Source organism: Rhipicephalus microplus, chromosome 5, assembly GCF_043290135.1.
Source record: "Rhipicephalus microplus isolate Deutch F79 chromosome 5, USDA_Rmic, whole genome shotgun sequence".
In the NCBI taxonomy this organism is placed as follows: domain Eukaryota; kingdom Metazoa; phylum Arthropoda; class Arachnida; order Ixodida; family Ixodidae; genus Rhipicephalus; species Rhipicephalus microplus.
Window position 1 is genome coordinate 190082773 of NC_134704.1, and position 22850 is coordinate 190105622.

Consider the following 22850-nt stretch of genomic DNA (forward strand, 5'->3'; position numbering starts at 1 on the left):
GGCGGGGCGTTTACTGGCTTTTTAAACATGAATACAATATTAGAAACAAGGCAACTGGCTGGCTAGCAATTCTCTGTAAAAAGTGCAGATGTCTTACTTGGTTGCATAAGTGCGTAACTGTGAAAAAATATGAAACTCGGCTCAACTCTGAAGTTAAAGGAACTGGAGCTATTTAAACGACGAATGAGGATTGCACTCTATCACGCTGACAAATAAATATTTTTTATTGTTGTCGATTATGAAGTCTGATGTGATAAAAATAGAGACGTTCGTCATGTTGTTTGTGACTAACTGGCGAGAAACAATTTGCAAGAATTCTTTTGAAGTAAAGGGGAGAACTTTATAAGGCACGCTAGTAAAGAAAATAGAAAAGCAATGGGTCAAAAATTTTATGTACAGGCTGACTGGTAAGTATGCATGACAGGAAGTCCTAAACTTTTTAGAGCTCGGCTAAACTACTGCGCAAGCCTGTTGAGCGCGTATAGTTGCCTAATAATAGGGCGAAACAAAAAACACCACCTCACGGTTCGTAACACTTTCCTCCCCTCGTGGTGTGCTCGTCGTCGTGCGGAAAGGCACAATTGGCACGGAGGTTGCGGCTGGTCCAGTTGTCAACACACGGATGTTCTACCATGTGCGCCACCATCGCACAACACTGGGCAGCTGATTCAGCATGGTGGGCTGTGACTCCCGCGGGTCATGATCTGGCAGCAGCCCATGAAGGCAGCACCGGGTAGGCCATGTCCATGAACCCGCTTCCGGCCACTGCACCCAGGCAGGAGCCGTGCCGCTGGTCACGTCCTCGAACCTTGAAGTAGGCTACTGGGGCTGGACGTTCAACGAGACCCAGCCTGGCCAAGCCCACCTCAGGAACTCTGGATGAAGCTCTTCCAGTCAAACGGTTGGTTGGTTCCTCAACAATTCGGCCCAATTCAATGCGGGATGAATCAGATGGTCATGAATCAGACGGTGCCTTGTTCAATAAACTAATTAACTTCTTGAGAAAATGGGTTGAATTTATTAGACATTAGAAATATTAATTTAACTTTTACGACGGTGCTCAAAAACCTTTGTGCTTTTTTCGACCCGTCACGAGTCTTTTTCCGCCCATTGCCTTCTAGCTCACTCCTAATTTTTCTTTTGCAGTTTATTTTGCTGCCACTGTGGCATCTGCCCACCGCTTTTCAGTTTCGATTTCCATTTGGCGCTTGAGTGCTTTATGCTTACGCATCACCCTTGAAGCACCAATTATGTGTCCTTTCGCCACAATATTCCCCTGCTAATCAAAGTTGTTTAGCGGCGGGAAAACAACTTTTTAGAAGCGTAGAAGGTGTAGTGCACAAACAAAACTGACATGAGTGGCAGGTTTGGAGGCTATCAGGTCAAAAGGTAGCGCTTAGCATGGGAAACGAATAGCACCACCGCTTACGCTGCTCAATAAAGAGGTCAAATGTGGCGGAGGTAATCAGCACCTATTTTCTCGACGCCTTTAGGTAATCGACTGTAAAATCGTGCACAATAAGCAACAGGCTCAAAAGCAACATCTGGCTGTTGCTTTGTTAGGCCGACCTATGTATGCGAAATGCTCGTGGTCAGTTTGCAGCGCAAACCGGTTCAAGAAGAGGTACACGTAAAAGTTTTGAATGGCCCACACAAGAGATAGCGCCTCTCTTTCATTAGTTCAGTAGCGAGCCTATCAATCTAGGAGTTCACAGCTTGCGTAAGTGACTGGATGTAACCTCCCCTCATGAAGCTGCTTTAAAACAGCCTCAAGACTGGATGAAGGCACATTCGCATGCAGGATTAACGGCTCTCAAAAAGTACGGTGGCCGCTATACTGGGGCCGAATTCACAAAGCTTTCTCTTTGACTACGCATTTTCTTAGCCAAAAATTCTCTTATCTGGAGGGATTACTATAGCGCGGGTATGAATTTAACTTATTCGGCACTTAAGAGGGCAAGGAGGACACACGATAGCCGATGAAACGACAAGAAAAGAAAGAAGTGTGTGCCGATAATATCAAGGTAGCACGCAAAGCGTCTAGCATCGAGAGTATACGATGATAGCCAATGATTTGCTGCATCTAAGTTTCAGTTCCACGAGCGTCTGCTACAGCGCTCACGGGATGCCGCGTACGTTGTAATAGACGTTTTGGTGGGCTGTGCAAAGCCAAGCACTCGCCTTTAATCAACGACTGTAGCTAAAAAAATAATTGTTCGATGGCCTTAAGCCACCGAGCAATCCATGCACTATCTCGCCAAGTACAAGTAAACAACACTCCAGGTGCATCACATAAATGAAACCACACATAAATCGATGCATGCAATGTTTGAAAATGTGCCTCGAATGTCTTCCCCTATTTAACGCGACCAATTACCTTACATTTCATTGAAGCTGCGCTGCTACTTAACTAATTCGGTGCAATCTAGCACGGTAAAGTGGTGAACGTAAGGATGTTTTATATCTATAATCAAAGGTAGGCTTTGTTACAATATTCTTATTACAAGACACAGGAGCGACTTTGGTGCCTGCAGACAAATTGTGCGGAAATAGATAACACCAGTAATCAAATGAAATTGTGAGCGCAATTTCGCTGGTTCCATGCACCGCAGCATTTTTATAAAGCCGGAATGCGAGAACGTGCATACGCTTACGCTTAGGTATATGTCTACGTAAAATGAGGGAGACTCGTCGGGAGGTGTCTCAGTGCTAATGCTTTTCACAAAACACGGTGCAAATATTTCGTCCAGCGTTGTTTGAGTGCGCAAACAAAGCAAGGGACGTGTATACGAGTCTTGAGGTCGAGAGACGTTATCACACATGCTAAAAGGATGAAAAGAGAGAGAGAGAGAGACTCTCGTTTCGGCTTAGCGAAAGTTTGAAATTGATAGATAATAAAGACAATTTTCTGGCCCAGCAGACGTCAGGGAAAGTCTCCGCAAAGCAGCGTCAGATGCTCGAAGAGCATAAAGAAGTGGAGTACGCGTTATATGGGAGTGAGAGCCACTCGGAAAGTGAGATGAAGTGTGACTGTCCTTAGATGTGAGAATCAATGCTAATTAGAAGAGTTGAGTTATTGAGCCAAAACTTTCCTAAGTAACGATAATGGAAGCAAACAGAGCATTCATCTAGTGATAGTGACACTAGTGACAGTGAACTCATAATAGTTGATTAGCGTTGTCACAGGCCGATATATATTTTTATTTTCTTATTTATATTTGGCAAACTATGAGAAGGTAGCCTACGTTAGAGCCGGCTATCCCAACGTCATGACAGTAATGTACAAGAATAAATAGCGCACGGTTATACAGTCACACGTGGCGGTTTCTATCTTCTAGTAGCCTTGGGCAAACGCATTCTAACTATTTTTTCTATTTTTGACAAAGTTTCACCGGAGGTTTTTGCATTTGGCTTCTTTCGAAGGAATGATGATATATCAGCAATAAGACGAATGCAAGCACTGCTGCAGTGGACGAGCGGTTACAGCGCTCAACTACAATCTAGGAGGTACTTGGTTCGATTCGCAGAATCACTGAGCACTTCTTTTTTTTCAAGAGGTTGCCCGGCCTGACAATATGCGTGGTGGCGGGTACTAATTTTTTGAGAAGTAGGCTTTCGCACTTGCTTCTTTCACTCCCCTTTTGACCCAAAAGCGCTGTACTGTGCTCCTTCAAAAGTTAAACAATTCAGGGTTCATAATTTTTTCCTCCATCCTCTCTTATCGCAAAAGTGTCCAGTGCTGAAATACCAACATCATACCTGGTATATTACTTTTCACGTGTTTGGATATTCGACCAGCAATCAGTCTTCATGGTGTTTTGAAGAAAATCTACACATGCAGTGAGCTAACTGCTTGCAGCCAAGTTGACTGCCTTTGTAGGGACACGCCTTCGTGCTAATTCGGTGGGCATCATCACATGCAGCAATACCAAAGAGCACGGACAGTTAGAGCTGTCGCAAACAGAGTGATTAGTTTGTGTCTTCTCTCTCGCTATTTGTCATTCTGCACGCTTCAGTGTAATGTCGCTGTCAATGGTTAAAATGAACTATAGCAGTTAATCGAGTTCTGCTGAGAGGGTCCCCTATTGTCCAGAATGGAACAGGACAATGGCAATTTGATTTGTGTGATAAAGAGATACACTGCTTTTGGACACTAGAATAAATTTCTAAACAGAAGTTTATTTTTTATTAACAACAGTTCTAGTGCAGATCAAAGGTGCATGGACAAAATTCGTGTATTCAGCTTGACTAGGTTTGTGACCTTAATTGTAATTGCGAACCGGTATCACAGTATGCATAAATATCACACATATATACAACCACGGGTGATAGCTTGCTTATTCTGATTAAAATTGAAAGGTTGAAATCGAAATATTCAACCAACGCAATGTGTACGAGATATGCCATGTAGAGTAGCTATGCTCTAAACTAATCTTCGCAGGTTCGTTCCATTTTACCCAATTTCTTGCCCATGACTGTAGGTTGGTAAATGAAACAACTTCTTCGAACACACATATTCTGTGTAAGGTTACATTTACTTTTATGCAGTACAAAACAAATTGAAATGTATAATGGCTCAAAAGAGAAATAACTACAAACAAATTCAGCCAAATCATTACCAAACTTACTCACCAATGATAAACGAATTCTCTTTTAAAAGATACATACATACATACATACACTCAGGTGTAAATATTAAAATGAATGGTAATGAAACAACAATTATAATACACTCATTTTGAATATACTACAGAAAGTAACTTACGAGAGAAATCCACCGACACTGTTATGTCTGAACACGGTGTTTCTCGAACCATCTCGCAAAAGCTTGATACATAGTTTTCCGCTGCTGCCCAGTGACAAGCAGTTTTTATAAAGAACACAAGAATAAAGCCCTTGACAATGTCATGCTAAAGAAAAGGGCTGTGCATCAATATTTTGTACATGTCTGCAATATCACTCTGTTTATTTACATAGCTTGGCTCATTCACAACCCACTAACAAAGCATGTTAGGACACTTGGGCTGAAAGTTGGCACAGCGCGAGTAAATTCTAGACAATACATGAATAATACAATTATGAGCTACTAAGCTCCTTGGGGCAAACGGTGTTTATATTGACAACTATAGGTGCCGTTTCCCCAAAACACTTCTCAAAAGTAGAATCAACTTTATTTAGCTAAAAGTTTCTATTCTGGCGCGTCATGGTGGCTCAATGGTGGAAGTGACTCTTTCGGCCAAGAAAACAAAAACAAATTATTTTTCCAGTTCGTGAGTTCACCCCATGCTAACATTGAGGCAGCTTGTAGGAGTGGTTTTGGAGAGAGGAAACCACCACATTCCCACCAGTTGTGGCCTTGCGTAGCTACTTCACTTGGACAAAAATGATGAAAAACACTCCTCAAGAAGACTTCAAAGTTTGCACATCAGCACAGTTTTCATACAGCTGTCTATTAGTCTGCTTGAAAAATATTGAGTTTACTGGTGGGCAAAGACTGTACACCATGTGAGGTGATGCTCCAGTACACTGCATGTATGTCTTGCTGCTGGCCTGAACTGTGATGTTGCTCAGCACATATGTGTAAAATTACAACTAATACTATGCCACTGCGAAGTAATTATGTGTCATTTGCATGAAACAGGGACCACAATAAAAGAACATAACAACATTTGCCTTCACAAAGTTCAAAAAATGTAAATAAATTTCCACAGAGTTTTCACAGTTCATCTGAGGATAGTAATATTGGTTGTAAACACATTCTTACTTCCTCTAACAAACTATTTTAAGATGCAAGATTCAATATTAGAGTATACGAGCACTTTTGTAGGGCTAAACAATTGTACAGGCACCTAGAAAAACACAAGTGAATGCATGCTATAGCTACATATAAAAATAAATACTTTTATTTCTAGCCTGAGTAGAGCGGCATAGATGATAAGTCACTTGCATTACATTATGAACAAACCTATCCGAGCAAATACATTTAAAAAATTACACTTACACAGTAGATAAGTAGACTGTTGAAGGACGGACAGGCAGTGGGATAATACCCAAGCACTAAAATCTACTGTTAAGATATAGTAGGAGTAGTCATGATCCCCTTCCTTCCAAATAAAATAATCCACATAGATTTCCCAGAGCTTATACACTCATGGCATCATTGGTATTATACAAATGAGTGTACACTGAAGGATTACATCGACTAAGTACATGATTACTGCATCCATGGCTTTACTTCTTGTGCTACAAAGAATACAAACACAGTTACCATTGGCGACCATGGATGCTGTGATTTCTGTCATGTAATTGTAGAGGCACGCAGGCACTTAAAACACATGTTAAAAACTTCAGCTCAAAAATATTTGCCCACTAACACTACAGCAGCCTTTAAATTAGTGTCATAGTTTGGTATCTTCCATGCAAAGCTTAAATAATTTCGAATGAGGGCAAAGGAACTGCTGAATAGTGAACTGCTAAGAAGTTAAGCAGCAGCTGCTCCTGACATCACAATGTGCTCTTTCTGCTGTTGTAAACTTTGAGCAGGAGAACAGTCACTGGCAGTCCCTTTATACTTGTTGGTCTTCTGTGCTCTGTTCTTGATACACTGTACATGAACGTGGAGCACCGAACCCCTTGTTACTGCTGGAACTTAGAAAAATACAGATCATTGTTACAACCTTGCTACATGCAAGAGTGTATAGTTGTCAATTATGTGCTCATATTTACAGATATTGTATTTTCAGAAGCCAATGACAAGCCTCAACACACACACACACACACACAAACAGTGAAGACTGAAAATATATTTAATATGATACAAGAGCAAAGCTACAATGTTATAGATGAAGGCATGAAACTTCTGACAGGCATTGAAAGCCAATAGAGTTTCTTCTATTTCGACTTTACACTAGGTGCGAGAAGTAGACCACAAATGAGTTCACTAAGAAACACAAGTTAGACTGCATTACAACACAACAGCCAATGTTCATAACTTTAAGGCTGTCTAACATAGCCAGCTCACCATACCGCATATAGGAGCAAATGGGCAGTCTAGAAGACACAAAGCACTTGTGGATTATGAGTGTGCTTGTTGCTGACATCTATTATTTTAACAGAAGAAAACCTTTCAAAAATGCACTTCATCAGGGGAAATAATCATACGCAACAAACACAATGGGCTCCTATAGGTGCCACCAACACTCACCATTACTGTTGATACCAGTCTCTTGCTGGATGGATATGCTGCGTCCTGCACAGAACACCAAAGGAGCGCTCCATGACTTGGCTTTCATGTGTGCTGGCTGCATCGCACTGCTGCTGAAGTAGGCTAGCCACAGACAGATGAGGAGCCATGGCTTTGAAACGCACTGAACGTCACCTTTAGAGATCAACAATGCCTACTTAGGTCAGGTACAATCAGTAGAAAAATATATATCAATATGCAATCGTGGTGAACACGTTCGGCTGAAACACAACAAGCCACATCACTGAGAGAGAAAAAGCTACATGCAGTTACAGGCCTTATGTCGTCTGAGGCTTGTTCAATAGGTCTTTTTTCTTGCAAGTCGTGAACAGCCAGGCGATTTTCACCCACTTGCTATTTCCTTCCAGAGCACTCAATCCACAGAGGGAGTCACAAGCTCGAGAGCTCACTAAGGAATCAAAGTATTTGTGCTCGTTTAAAAGCACCAGCTTTTGAGTCTCAGATGATTGGAGTTTCATTCATAAGCTGCAGGCTTTCAACTTTCAACATTCTCAATTATCTTGCTATTTAATTCTCTAAATGTTGAATAAGAATTATGTGTGAGAATAATACAGGCATCCACTGCAAGCAACCATGCTTGGGTTTTCAATTTGTGCACAGTAAGTGGTGTTCACTTAATGGTATGTATTAAAGAAAAACTAACCTTGCAGCCAGCCGTTAGGCAGTTTTGTACCCTCGAAACTCCCAAGCAGACCGCAGTCCTTCCAGATGAGGCTGCCATGCATGCTTCCAGGCCACATCCGCTGAATGATAACAGTCCCAGCAGTGACATAGACTTGCACAGTTAGGGAGCACGTGTCCTTCCTTTTTTTGGACAGGTGCTGCGAGTAATGATGAGGATTGATGTGCCGGTGTGTGCAACCGATGCATCACAGAACCTTAACAAGCCAATCTCTGCGATCTGTTAAGAGCCAAAAACGAGATATTTAAAAACAATCAATAAAAGCACTCACTTCTATCACTTCATGGACGAAGCTATCACTTCGTCAAAGTGACCAAAATCTGCTATAATCACTTTGAAATAAACTGAAGCTTCATGTAAAATTTATGTACTGCAATATAGATGTCCTAGTGAAGTATAGTGCTACCACAGTGGTAATCGTCTATAGAACTAATCTCCCAAAATAACAAAAATTTCTTAAGTACTACCTGGCTTTTGGGAAATAAGTTCAACTTAACTTTCTAACTATCAATCGTGGTAAATCGACAGGCCCAACCTCATAATCAAACAAGAGCTCACTTGTATCAAATCACAAAATCTTCTGATGTATTTGCTCCATAATATATGTATGTTTATAACAGTAGTAGTAAATTTTTCATGCAACTTACCATAGGGAATCATTACATCTGATGGGCTCAAAAACTTGCGCATGTTATATTACTGCATGAATTATAGGACCGATGAAATTCAGTTCTTCAAAGTGAACTCACTGATGGCAGCATTTAGTAGCCGTCGGTGTCATGAGAAACCAAGTGTGCTCTACGGCCAACAGGCAAAGGGCATCTGCAGACTGGAAACTGCCGATGACAGCAATGAAGGGCTGGCCACGCGTGCACGTCCATTGATGAAGTGTAAGAACTTGCCATGACTGGCTATCGCCAAGGCTCCAGTGCCGTGCAAAACGATAGCCAGACAAACTCGGAAACCTGTAGTGAGGCGGTATTGGTCTGCAACTTCATCCAAAGCAAGGCACTGGTGAAATCTTTGCTCTTTATGGGGGCCAGAGGGAAGCTTGACGTTCACGGGCTCTCGCTGCCACATAGAATTCTCAAGTTGTTACCGAAGAACAGTCAAGACGCGCTGCCAAAGTAACACGATCCACTACAGAATGTAGCATCTCGCAGCTTTGGTTCTTCACATCACAGCGCTAGGACTATGGTTATCACAAAAAGGAGAAGTGACGCGTTAACAAACAAAAGCGCCAAGCTCCACCACCACAACGTCGCAGGGCAAAACAGTTATCAACGCTGTCTTTCAATTTTCGGTCACATGAGCACAGCTTGTTCACGAGTCTTGGAACGTCAACACAGCACCACTGTTCACAACGAACATCGTTTCACTCCCGAACACTAGATTGCTCTAAAGAAAATAGAAGCGTACGGGCCAACCAGTGGCGAAGCAAGAACCGAACACAGCGCGTAGTTCATACGTTTCCGTACGTACTTGGGGTCACTCAAGTAACGTGCCAAAACGCTGTCAATCCGAAATGTCGCACAGCACCCAACAGAGACACTGGAAAGTTAAGCAAACGAACTGTTACTGGCACACAAACACACACTGCAGGCATCTCGAGTGCTAGTTGCCGTCGATACACCGACGCCGATCCCCGCTTGATAACCACACCGACGTGCAGGCTTCGCTGCGCTTCACCGTACACCATTGCACTGCCGCAGCTTTCCGTACTGCTTACACGCACCGAAAGAGCTGCCATAATCACAACGCATCCGGTCGAACGCTGAAGTAACTCATGCGAGAAGCGTTTGCTGAAAGTCGCACCAACCGATACGACGCCATGTTGTTTTCGACAACTGCACCACACGTAAGAGAGCTCTTAAAAAGTATTTGCGCTATTTTCACGGCGTGAAAAAATTTGCTCTTATGTGCGAGGGGGGTGATATGACGAACACAACAGGCGTGCCAGACGAAAAAAGTGTTTTGGCAAAGTCACGGAGTGAGCTGATGTAGAGGGTATTGCTACACAACCAATCACAAGCTGTGCCCGTAGGCCAAGCTGTCGTCGGCTCGCGTTTGTCGTCTGCTTCGATCAGAGCATGCGATAGGAACTTTGCCTTCGCAATGCTATTATTCTCAGGTCAAGTGGTCGCTGCGTCGCACAAAATACAAGGCAGTAGCTCGCTCTACCTTTGAATGATGTTCGTGTGCCAAGTTAAATGGCTGGTAATTGACGCAGGGATGAATTCAGCCAACGTTTGCTCCAGAATCGTGAAGATTTGCATATTTTCGGTGTCATACAAAGTTATTAGGGTCATTTTATTTTCACTGCTTGCCATATTATCACGGTCCATATCGGTGTCTGAACAGTGAAGGTGAAAATGCATGATTTGTTTGTAGTTCCATGCGTAATCACGCACACCCCTAATACGCTTTGGTTTACAAAGTACGCTTTGTTCCAGATCGTCCCAAAGTGTATCGACAGCTGTATTTCAGAGATCGCGCCCATTGGACAGTTAGAGCCAATGAAATTACACTAGAGCACAAGCTTTATGAATCACTCACTAAAATCTTCTTCTCATTTTAATTTCCAATAGTGATCAAGGAATGTGCTTCCATTAACCTCTTTGGTGGTAATTTCCACCAATGAGGCAAGGATCTCGAGTCGCACTTTTAATTGGATGAGATGGGGCGCAACACAGCAGCATAACAAATAAGGTTGATCCTATGCCATGCCGTGTTCGAATGCGCCGACCATTCACGTATCACAATGGTTTTCATCAAACCACAAATCTTACATGCATAATTTTACGCCATTGACGCCCCATAGAATTCTTCAATTACTGCGACTTCAAACTTATTGAACGACGGTGGTTGTCAACCCCATCCACTGCGTACAAGGCAAACAACACACGAAACTCAAAGCGCCGAAAGAAATAAAAACGCACCAGCAGTCATCAGGAAGCGATTCATGGGCGTGAATTAACTCGAAATGAGCCAGGGCACCAACGTAAACCACCGCGGCGGCAAAGTCTAGGTAGCCACATTGTTACTAAGAGTGGTGCGGACCACTCTTAGAATTTTCTCTCAGTCATGCTGTTTTTACGCACAATTTTGCTTCGTGAATCCACTTACGAGCACTTTTCGGTGACGTAAGCAAATATTGCAACTGCATCACCATCGCTGACATGTTCCCGGGCTGTCACAGTGCGCTTTATTTGCAGCGGCCGATGTGACAACGATGGCCTCTTACCACGTTTTTGCGTTTCGTCAATCGACTTACGCAACAAAATTTCTCTTGCGCAAAAATGTTTTCGTAAGTGAGTTTTGTGAACCGGCCCCTGGACTAGATGAAAGTCGAAGCCCCAGTTTTAAGAAGGCTTGTTCGTGGCATTCTTTCAAGACGATATATTGTGACCTCAGTTTCTTGTGAATTGCGTTAGAGTTGCAAACACAGTGAAGTAGCCGGGAACAAAATCTTGATTATACCCGGTTAAACAAAAAAAGGAGCGAACTTATTCGTTTGTGGCCTCTTTGCCGCGTGAATTTTTCCTAATGTCTCAATCTGCGGCCTGAAATGCTTGTTTCCAAGAATATAGCTGAAAATGTTTACTTCAGCAGAGCCACCTCACTTTTCGAGGGCTTTATGGTCAGATGAGTGGCCCTGACATGGAAGATATTTGGTCAGCTTTCATGTTCTAATACCAAGTTTTAGTGGCTACAAGCACATCGTCAAAATAGTGACGTATGTTTGGATTTCATCTACATCCCGTCTAATCACTCGGCTAAGCACTGGAGCTTCTGTTTTGGTGCTGAATGGCATGAATAGGAATTAGTAAAGGCCGGAAGAAAACTGATAAGTGGAGAGGGCTTTCAATCCTTCAGGCACTGGCGCCTGTCAGTCGCCCTTCGTAAAATCTAACTTTGAAATATAGCGGCTCTGGCCTAGTTCGGCAAACATCATGTCTACTCGAGTTATTTGTTTGTTGTCAGTTACTAATTTCATTAAGCTGCCTGAAGTCAATGCACAGTCGGATGTTCATGTATTGCGCCTTTACCGCGACAACGGCAGCTTATTATGGAGACTCTGTGGCCTCAGTGATGCATTATGTGCACTGCGTTTTGGTTGACGAAAGGTATAGGGTATGAGCGTACCCTGACAAATGTTTCAGTGTTAAGGCATAACTTACACTCGCGAAGGTCCGTCTTTCGTGGCACCACGGCACAAACGTCAAGGAACTTCCTTCGAATTTCATTCATCGCGTCTCTGTAGCTTGTTCTAATGAGTCACCACTAACATAATTATTTGTGTTTACGAATAATGCAGAGCGAGAATGGAATCTTTCGCATGTCAGCAGTGTATGACTATGCAGTAACAGCAGCTCGTAGTCTTTCATTGTAGAGCTCTCTTTTCTCGTCTTTCTTGAGAAGGTAACTGAAAAATAGGCTTCTCCAAGCTCCAAGTTCTATCACATAGTCCGAGACAGTGTGTTTTCCGACGGCCATGAAGAGTTCTTTCCGTGTCAATATGAACTTGTTTTTATCTGTTTGTAGTAGTGCCAATGCCTTGTCTCCGGGTGATAGCTGTCGACCTCTTACTTTCGTATCGTAATATTCTTCGGCGTAACCATGCCCTTGAAGAATTCTTTATGGGCCACTTTGCATTTGTCCTACAGTCACTCCTGGAGATATTTATTATAGCTATGTGTTGCTTTCGTGTCGTGACCAATGTTCGCCCTTGTCCAAGGTTCCTTAAATATTGACATTGGCCTGCTTACAAATCTGCCGTTGAGGAGATTGAATGGTAAGAGCCCAATGCTCGTTTGTGGAACTTCCCTATAGACAAAGAGAAGGGATCCAATTACCTGTACCAGTGTTGAGGTTGTTTTCAGCACATTCGGCGAACAGTTTGTTTGAGGGTGCCGTTAAATCTCTTCACAAGTCCATTGGTCATGGGATGACAGGGCGTTGTGGGCAGTTGCCGAAACGAAAATAACCGATCTATTTTATTCATAACACTTGAAGTGAATGGCTTTCTACGGTCGCTATCTCTTAAGGTACTTGATATGAGATAACTAGTGCTTCCACTATGCGCTCTGTCTCAATTTCTATAGGGTAACTGCATTCAGGCAACGCGTAGCGAAGTGTACAGTCGTTAGGACATACTTGATGATCTTGGAAGACGGTCATATGTCAGCATAAAGTCAGCGTTTGCGAGTTCTTTCACATAATTTTCTTGCCCAATGTGGCGAAATGCTTCCAGCGTTAGATGTTTGTCCTGTAACTTCTGCAGCTCTCCCTGGTTGATACCGAGGGGGGGTTATTCTAAGAACAAGCAGTTATCTGCCTTCTCCCTTTCTTTCCCTGCCGCTAATTTTGCATCACCATGTCGTCCTCTATCCAATGAGGCTGCATTTTCAGGTGCTTGTTCAGGGCCAACTAGATAACGGTGAATCCGTTCTCGTTTTGATCGTCGTGGCGGGGTCAACACATGAAGTGTATCTTAGAATACACCTGCCATGTCACCAAGCACAGTTTCATAAAACGAATTCCTTATACAAACAGCAAGCACCTGACCCTTGAACGAAGGAGATTCAATGCAAGCCTTTGCTTCTGGCAAGTCTTTCACATACCATTCTAGTTGAAAATTGTACTGGTGGTACCAGTCAAGGTGCACTCAGGAACCAGTGACCAAGACGGTGTTGCATCCGGTAGCTCGTAATGTGGCCGCCAACTTACCTTCCAGATAGTCATTTATTGCTGGCATCTACTTTGACCCATTGTCGCAAGTTCTGTTGCCCCTGTTTTCCTCGCATTCCTCATTGCTATAATTCGATTCTTACTTGTTGATTTCTTTCATTGATTTGGCATGGTGCGTTTCTTACGTTCTGAAGACTGATCATGATGCCTCTCTTCGCTGTCCTGAGTTTGAGGGACAACTATCGGGCCTCTGTCAAGTCTTTTTTTTATAAATAAAGCATGCCATCAGCTTTAGCGTTCGAGATATAGTCCAGCAATCGGAAACTCAATTACCTGGCTTGTTGCACGGAAAACAGAGTGGTTTTCTTTTTTCACTTGAAGAGTCAACATCAGTGGTAGCCAATGTTTTCCCTTTTCATGATTTCCTCTAGCAAACTTGAGTATTTCGTGCACTTTCAAATATTGTTCGCTCGTTCTTGCCAATGTGTCCAGGTTATTACATTCTCGATCCTACAGGAAGACATCTAACGTCTCGTCCCATAACTAAAGGAACTGATGGGACGCTAGCTTGTTGAGCTGTGCGTCATAAGCTTAGAGAGTTTTCGCCTGTTCTTTCCAACGGTAGGAGTATCCACAGAGACGTCCAGCGAACGGTGGACCTGTTCCAGCATTCTCGAGCCGGGCTTGTCTAATCCTCATTTAGTATCCCTCCTCTGAGTAACGAAACCACTGGAGAAGCGTCGGTTTGAGCTTTTAGTAAACTGCAAAGTCTTCAGCAGCATCCACCATACCACTGTCAAGGCTTCTTCCGTTAGGCACAAGCTAACTGAAAGGACCCACTTGTTGGTTGACTAGCCCTCTGACAACCTTTTAGAAAATTCGGATGTATCCTTACTGTCATTAGAAAGCGGAATCATTTTGTATGGCCTGCGGACACTGAGAACAACCCATACTATCATCCGCAGAGCTCGTGTTCAGACGCTGCACTTCTGAGACACGACGTTGCTCCTCTAGGAGGAATATTTCAGCCTCAAAACGGGCTATATCATGTTCGTGTTTCACCTGCACAGCTGGGCAAGTCTTCTTTCAATCTTTAGCCCTCTCGGCCCTTATTTCATTTATCTCAGCACTCACTCATGCCCATAACACCTCTCGCTAAGCCCCATCTTCTTCCCTAGCTTAACTAGCTTTCTCTTCTAGTCTATTCTCGTCTACCACACACAAACAACGTAAGGCTCTCCGATGTACTGGAATGGCTCAGTCCTGTCGCGGAGCCTAGAAATCGTCATAGTTATGGATGTCCATCACGTTGTTTGCGAATAACGAACGAAAAAGCATTAGCATGAGTGCTTGAGAGGTAGACAAGAACTTCATGAAGCATGGTAGTAAGAAAAGAACACAGAAAACAATAAGTCAAAAATTATTTGTACAGGCTGATTGGCAATTATGCGTGACAGGAAGTCCTAAACAGTCTAGAGTTCGGCTATACTACTGCGCAACCCTGTTGAGCGCGTATAGTTGCTTAATATTAGGGCGAAACAAAAAAAACCCATTTCACGGTTCGTAACACTGTCTTCCCTCTTGGTGTGCTCGTCGTCGTGCGGAAAGGCACAAGTGGCACGGAGGGTGGGGCTGGCACAATCATCAACACACGGCTGTTCTACCATGTTCGGCAGCGTTGCACAACACTGGGTAGCTGATTCAGCATGGTGGGCCACGACTCCCGAGGATCATGGTCAGCCAACCGCCCACCAAGGCAGCACCAGGCAGGCCTCATCCACGAACCCACTTTCGACCCCTGCACCCAGGCAGGAGCCACGCCGCAGGTCACGTCCTCGTACCCTCATGTTGGCCACCGAACTGAACCTTAAACAAACGCGTCCTGGTACCAAACCCACCCCGGGAACGCTGAACAAAGCTAGTTCGTTCAAACGGTGCTGCAGAAGCCTTCGTGGCTTCCTATTCTTCCCGTTAGAGACTTTTGCCACCCGTTGCTTGGTAGGTCATTCCTACTTCACCCAACGCAGCTTTCTTGCCACCTCCGCGCTACCTGCCCTCCGCTATTCTGCCTATACTTCCCCTTGCCGCATTGAGTCCTTTATCCTTACGCATCCCCCTTGAAACATCAATTCTGTGTCGTTTCGTTTGTTCTGGTAATGTTATTTTTACTTCTGCGTAGCTCATGTGCCCACACTTTGCCTCAACGCAAAATAAACTGTGTGCAAGTGTGTGTTTTTATTGCATGTGCATCAGCCGTGCGCTCTTACCACTCATCATCATAGAATATCAACCATCCCAAATATGCCATGAGGTTGAAGAGATATGGGAGAGCACCACTTTTTTTATCAATCTAAGAAACTTGTCCGCCAGATTTCTGTGGGTACAAATGCAGTCCCTACAAAACACAGAAAGTATATGGCCCCAAACATAACAATTATCACTTTTAAAAGCTAGATCACCTTGAAATGCCTGCTTTAAAGTGAAACAAATAGCATTTATCTACCTAAGAAGTTTGTGTTGGCTGTGATTCTTCTTCAAAGCATCATAGCCAACAACCAAACTTTCAGCCTCTCAAACTTTCCAGCAAGGCCTTTACGCAAATCCAATTTCACGCTAGGCGTGCTTGACTGTCTGAATCGGGCATGTGGATTGCCGTATTCACAAAATAACCAACTTGTTCTCACCTTCCTGGGTGTTCTCTAAAACCATATGGTGACTAGGAGCTGCAAGGACGTCTACCAATAAGTTACCATCTTGCAATGCTCATCATCGACTTGATGAGCAAAAAAACTGAACAATTGCAATATTTTTGTGGTGGCACACCTATAACGGCTACTTTTTTGGTCTTGAACCACAACCGTTTCAAGTACAGTTGTATGACTCAGTTACGTTTACCTTTTCCACATCTCCCGAGAGCAGATATGTAAATGGGAAATTGGTCGAGGCATTGGCACGACCAGCCCGTCGGAGTGGTCCTACTAGGTGGCTGGTCACGTAAGCATGCTGTGTTCGCGTCCACGCATGTCTTCATTGTCTGCAACTGTAGGCAAGGCTGGCTCCAGTGCGCCTTCTTGTAGTCTGCAGTTAAAAAAAGTACAAGATGTCCTTATTCAAGGGACAGGCTGACTCCAATAGAGGAGTCTCGTCTGTCTGAAGAGGCTTCGAAATAACCATGAAATGCCTAGATTTTGTGAACACTTTGCGAAGCTTACATGAACTTCAATGATTTATTATTCACGCTGCATCCATTGTATCCTTGCCCGGCCGCGGTGGTCTGGTGGCTAAGTTACTCTTCTGCTGACCCGTAGGTCGCGTGATCGAATCCCGGCTATGGTGGCTGCATTTTTGATGGAGGCCAAAATATGGTAGGCCCGTGTGCTCAGATTTGGGAGCACGTTAAAGAGCCCCAGGTGGTCGAAATTTCCAAAGTCCTCCACCATATAGTCTCTCATATATATATGGTGGTTTGTAACATTAAAACCCACATATCTATCTTCATCGCCACCAGAATTGCTTTCTGCCGTTTTAAATAGACTACAGAGCGTCACTGTGCATGTTCCATCTACCGTTCTTTTTTACTTATTTTGTCGATCTTTCCACAAAATACCCGCTACAATGAACATCTTATTGCGGAATGGCAATCTGGGGGTGTCTGTGAGAGCGCATTAGCGTATAACAAACGCCGCATGCCAAACGTCGTACAAACTACCACGGTTCGGAGCCTATATCGATATATAGCACTTTGCTGCTTCAAGCTATTTGCTTTTCGTTGTAATTGTAGCGCAATTGGGCAAACACAGGAAACATTTAAAAGTTGGCTTTGAGCGCAGCCTGCAAGTGCAAACACACGTTATACTCTGAACATGTAGTGATATTCGGCTAGTTATATAGCAACTTAACCCCACAATCTGTACTAGGAATTTTTATGGTTCCCGTAACAATGTGCCAGAAATGACATGCATCCCTGTAGTGAATAAAACAGTGCTTGATTGTTTCAGGCTTGTTGCACAGCCTCCTATTTAGAGATTAGGACACGTATACACCTTTTTATAAAGCCGTGTCTGTCCTTATAATGTGGAGTTTTGTAGCTTTCAAAAACATTTTTGCTGCTGGCGAAGTACACATACTATACACACGGTACAAAACGTCATGACCAGTTTTCGATAAATATTGCGGTCGGTAAACAGCTGCTGACAAGTGCAGTAGTGAATGTTTTCTTATCTACACTGTGTAGATATTCTGAAGCAAACCTGGCCATCAAAAACTGCATGACCTCAACAATATCTTTCAAGAAACCCCACAATTGCGAGTTTTCAGTCTCTCTTGTCGTTAAAAAAAAGAGGTTCCAAGCAAATCAATTCCAGTTAACAGCAAGAAGAAACGTGTGACACACAATCTTAAGGTAAAACAAAAAATCGCATATACAGCTGTTGTACAAACAAATGCACAACACTCAGCCCCCGTTTCTCAAGCGACACTAAAAGGTTGTCTTTTCGCGTAGCTTCCCATGAAGAAATACAAATGAAGCAGGCGAAAATTCTGTGAAAAGCATGGATACGCTCGCGAGAGCAATTGAATACTTGGAGTACGTAGACAACCTTTGATGCAAGAAAGATGTTGCACTCTTTAGCTGTAAAAAAACCATAAAGATCCTGTCCTTACCAAGTTAGCGCCTTGAGACGGATGGTGGTTATAGTGGACGTCTAATGAGGGCCAATATTACGATAGTTATCAAGAGGCACAGCCAGAAAAAGAACTGGAGCTCCATTCCAACGAATATTTGCAAAAACACCGAGGAAGTTAGTGCCCACGTGCTCAGCCAGAGTCCTCTGGTTTCATCAAAATTTATATTAGCTGCGGAAATTGTACAAAACCGCATAGTTTTCTTTACTGCCTTCTGAACACTTGGTTTATCCATGCAGAACAAAGCAATGTAATGTGCATATGCTAGGACTTTAATTTCCTTGGCTTCATATCTGTGTCCTCTAATACCTAAAGTACGCAGTTCACCGCGCATCACCACGCAACATTACTGCATTATTTCATGTTGCATTGTGAAGCATACGTACAGGACCCGTGGCTTGTAAAGTATAAAAGCTTCTTTCATTGCTTTTCAAGCAGAGGAAGTTATTTTCACAATTTTCACAAGCAGAGACGTGGCCGTGTAGTGCAACATTCGCTTGCTACGCAAACGACCCGGGTTTGATCCCCACTCAGACTTCATTCACCCTCGTTCGCTTCCTACTTTGCTCCAGGGTTTCTTGATCGTTTATTTATTTTATTTGAATAGTTCTTGATTTTTGGTCAGGCTTAAGATGATGATTGTTTGCTCACAATCAAACGATGCCAAGGCCAACACCGTCACTGGGATTTCTGTGAAACTAGCTCTTTATTGCTGTTGCGTTGAATATCCACGGAGGCTACGTGAAATGCGTCTGCACCCTCTGATCCCCTACTGGAATTCACCATTACTGCAAGTCGTCGGCTTTCAGGTCGAATCTGACAGCGTTATCAATGGTCACCGCGTAGGTTCTGCAATAAGCTACACTAAGGACGTCGTTACCGCAATGTTATCAGAACAGTTTGAATTAATTGGTACTGTTCCCAGGCATTTAGGCAAAGTCTGTTCCTTTTAGTGGTTACTTATGTAACAAGCAGGTCAAATAAAAATACAAAAAGTACACGCGTGCAACTATGATTACCGCGGTAAACACACAACGCAACATATACTGTAACCCCAAACTCATGGCTACTTATGAGCATTCTTTGACGTAGCACGCTCTGTACTATGAGTACGTGGTTATGAAAACACACATAAAATTGGTGTTTAGACCCAGACATACCTACCCTACAGCTTTCTTGGACGCTTGACTCGGCACACAACTAAACTATTGGGTCAAAATAATGAAGGAAAGCATACGTTCGTAAATTTCTATGACCATGTCACAGCTGGGATGCAACATGCTGTGGCCACTACAGCTGTCGTGTACACAAGTACTGACCTTTACTAACTCTCATACGATGAGTTATAAAGACGTAGATTATTTTGCCTCACACAATTGCAAGGTTTATACCGGTTAAACCTTGCCGCTACGTAGCAAAGGTCAAATTGGCAAGTAAATGCTGAATTTAGCAACTTCTGATGAATAAAACAAGATTATAGTAAAAGCTTGCCAGACAAGTATACTTAAAGAGTGGCCTCGGTTGTGATTCAGTCTTCCGCGTGCTATACGCCTTCAAATGTTCGCATATAAGTGTTAACCATGATTGTATTGTTCACTTTCGGTGGGGCTTTGGAAGGTTATATGAACGAATAATTCGTCTGCTGCTTTCTTTTAACATGTCGTTATGTCCTACGCTCGTGACTCATCATATAATTTAACAGATTACTGCTGTGAGATACATACCAGCCACGCTGAGATATACGCTGTCCGGGACCACTTGCACCAGGTTGAGGTTGTCGAGTCTGACTTTGGCATCGCATGTGTAGCGGCCAGCATCAATGTCCTCGAGTTCTCGCAGCTCAAGGTGGCTTATGTAGCGGCCTTCGGAAGGCACTTCGAGGCTTGAGTGGCGCCGGCCATTGTCTATAATGCGCGTTCCCTCATGAAGCCACACCATTTCATTGGCCGAGCCCGCACTTATATTCAACTCACAACGGAAGTTGACAAAGCTGCCAAGGCCCATTGTGATGTTTCTTGGGAACGTTATCCTGCGTGAGAGAAGAAAAATAGCAAACTTTTTGCCACAATATTGCTAAAATCTCATTATACAGTTATGGCGTTTCTTTAAGAGCACCGGCGAATATGCGCTTCCTGTTCTTACGCACTCCACAAATTGTTCCCGCAGACGCCTAGCGAAGCACTTTGACAGGCTTCACGACTGCAGCGAAACGTTCGGTTCTTCTAAGGTGCCTAAAACAGCCAATCATCAAGCTAAGGATCCCATGTGTCTATAAAAAGAACTACAACAGACAGCTATACTGAAGGAAATCATGTATAGATGCGCAGAAGTGGGCGCTAACGTTCACACTGGTGGCCGCGTTGAGACTGGCGCTCTTCGCAAAGTTCCGCATCAGAGAAACCTAAGGAGGTAATATTCACAGGAGTGATTGATTGGTGTATCCTACTAGAGCATGCATATCACTGCTGATGGGTTCGAGAGACTGCAGAATCCGATTGGCCACAGAGGCATGCAGTCTGCTTTCAGCTAAAGTTCACGTTGCGAATTTGTGTTGTTCATCAACGCACAGTAGAGATCTTCTACCGGCACGAGCTCGGAGATCAAGATCCAGTGCTTATATATATGAGGTGGCCAGCGAATGGCTATTCACCGTGTGCAGTCGCTTCAAATGCGAAGCATTTTTAGTGAGCTTCAGCGACTTTCAGTGTATCTATCTATCTAGCGAGCCACCTACGAATTTTAGCTCTCCTGCCCATCTCAATAACGGTATCAATAACACACTTGGTATCACATAAAGTCACTGTAAGTCGAGCATAACTGACTAGTAATGACATAAAAATTATGACATGTATGTCAAGAATGTCATGATTTACATTTTATGATCTTGCTGTTCTGGCGATCGTTTGTTCACGTGACATTTTGCAAACCTAGTACGGTATGACATTATTGCGTAGAGAACATAACTAACATACCCTAATGCAGAAATCATGATATGCATGCCATGACTTTTATATCATTACTGGTTATGACTACACGCCACGCTCATGCTGTGCTCGCGGTGGTTTCATTAGCTAAACATATACCGAATTTGGTATTATGGGACGTGAATGAGTGATGAAGGTACATGACTGTTGCAAACATGACAATCACGAGATGAGTGTCTTGTAATTTCATGACTATTTGCCATGCTCATGATGTGCCCGCGGCCCTTTTGCTAGCTTTAGATGTACCAAATTTTGTATTAGGTGACCTGAATAGAAGACGAAGGTTAATGACACGTATGCGTATTATATAATAGCATGACTACATGGGACGCCCCTGGTACGCTCGCGTCCCTTTCGCTACCTTCAGATACACCAAACTTGTTATAACGTGACGTGAATGGACTACAAACAAGACGTCTAAATATTATATTCATTATATGCATGTCATGTGAACCATGACTACTTGCTACGCTCATAGCGTGCTCGCGGCCGTTTCGCAAGTTTCACATACACCAAATTTGAAGCCAGGTGACGCGAATAGACGGCAAAAGTAAACGACACGTGTAAATGTTATAATCATGATATGCATGGCTTGTAAAACATGACTACATGCTACACTCGACGGTATCGAGGCCTTTTCGCTAGCTCCATGTATTCGCAATGCCCACGGCCTACAGGTGGCGCGCCGCGCAATCAAACATGGCTGCGGAAAGATGATCAACCCTTGAACTCGCCTAAGAAAAATGGGACGCACGGACGTACTCTCCGTGCCGCTTTTTCTTGATGAACTCTTGATCGTCAAATGGTTGTATATCGAACCATATACTTTCCCTACCAATAGGAACTGGTGAATTTCGGCTACCTCATTCCTTGCCGCAGTGCAAAGGGTGGTGGTGTCAGCTGATCGACCATATATCAACGATGCTTTGCGTAATTCTGTGCGTGGTACAGGAAACTGCGCGAACTAGAATTCAGGTACGAACTAAGTGACACTTCGAGATGATTGGTGCCAAGCCTGCCTGACGGGTTTGCCGTAGTATTGACCCAGTAGCGAGTAGCGCGCCGTCGCAGCTGCATAGAACCGAATGTTTAAAGGAGGAATGATTTGCAAACATATTACGCCGTCGTCATTACATGCACTGGAAGCATTATGCAGCTGCCTCTTCAACAGAACACAAACATTTAACTTCCCATTAAGTAGCGCTTGTGTCATAGCCATGATCAGACTCTAACAGTGCGCAATTCTCGGCACACGGATGTTGCAGGTTTCATAAGGGCGATCAAAATAAGGCTATCGACACGTGTAGGCTTTTCGCAACGTCAAAATTGCGAAAACTTGTCGAACAACAGCGTCGTTTGAACGACACCGGTGAAGTTTAGGAGAATTTAGCGTGAACTGCAGTCGTAACTGCACGTTTCATTGCTCTAAGCATGTCGCTTCGCTGAGTGAGCTCGAGTGCGTTTTCGGCATGCAGTGCTTTGTAATATCCACTGTAATTGGGATACATATTCGATTCACAAGAAAAAGTATATGCTTTTATTTTAA

At 43.5% G+C, this 22850-nt stretch overlaps 1 protein-coding gene across 21 annotated transcripts in view; it reads right to left on the bottom strand.

The window, feature by feature from the left end:
* LOC119174053 (uncharacterized) overlaps window positions 1-22850 on the bottom strand; it is a 461603-nt gene that overhangs the window by 306181 nt on the left and 132572 nt on the right. For all 21 annotated transcript variants that reach the window (XR_012895535.1, XR_012895534.1, XM_075896324.1 and 18 more), the window contains 2 exons: window positions 20045-20349; window positions 16533-16715 (listed from right to left, as the gene is read on the bottom strand). Coding sequence is in view for 19 of the 21 variants with exons in the window: in XM_075896324.1 (XP_075752439.1) it covers window positions 16533-16715; window positions 20045-20349 (488 nt within the window). In the remaining 2 variants the exon portion in view is untranslated. The remainder of the gene's footprint in view (window positions 1-16532; window positions 16716-20044; window positions 20350-22850) is intronic.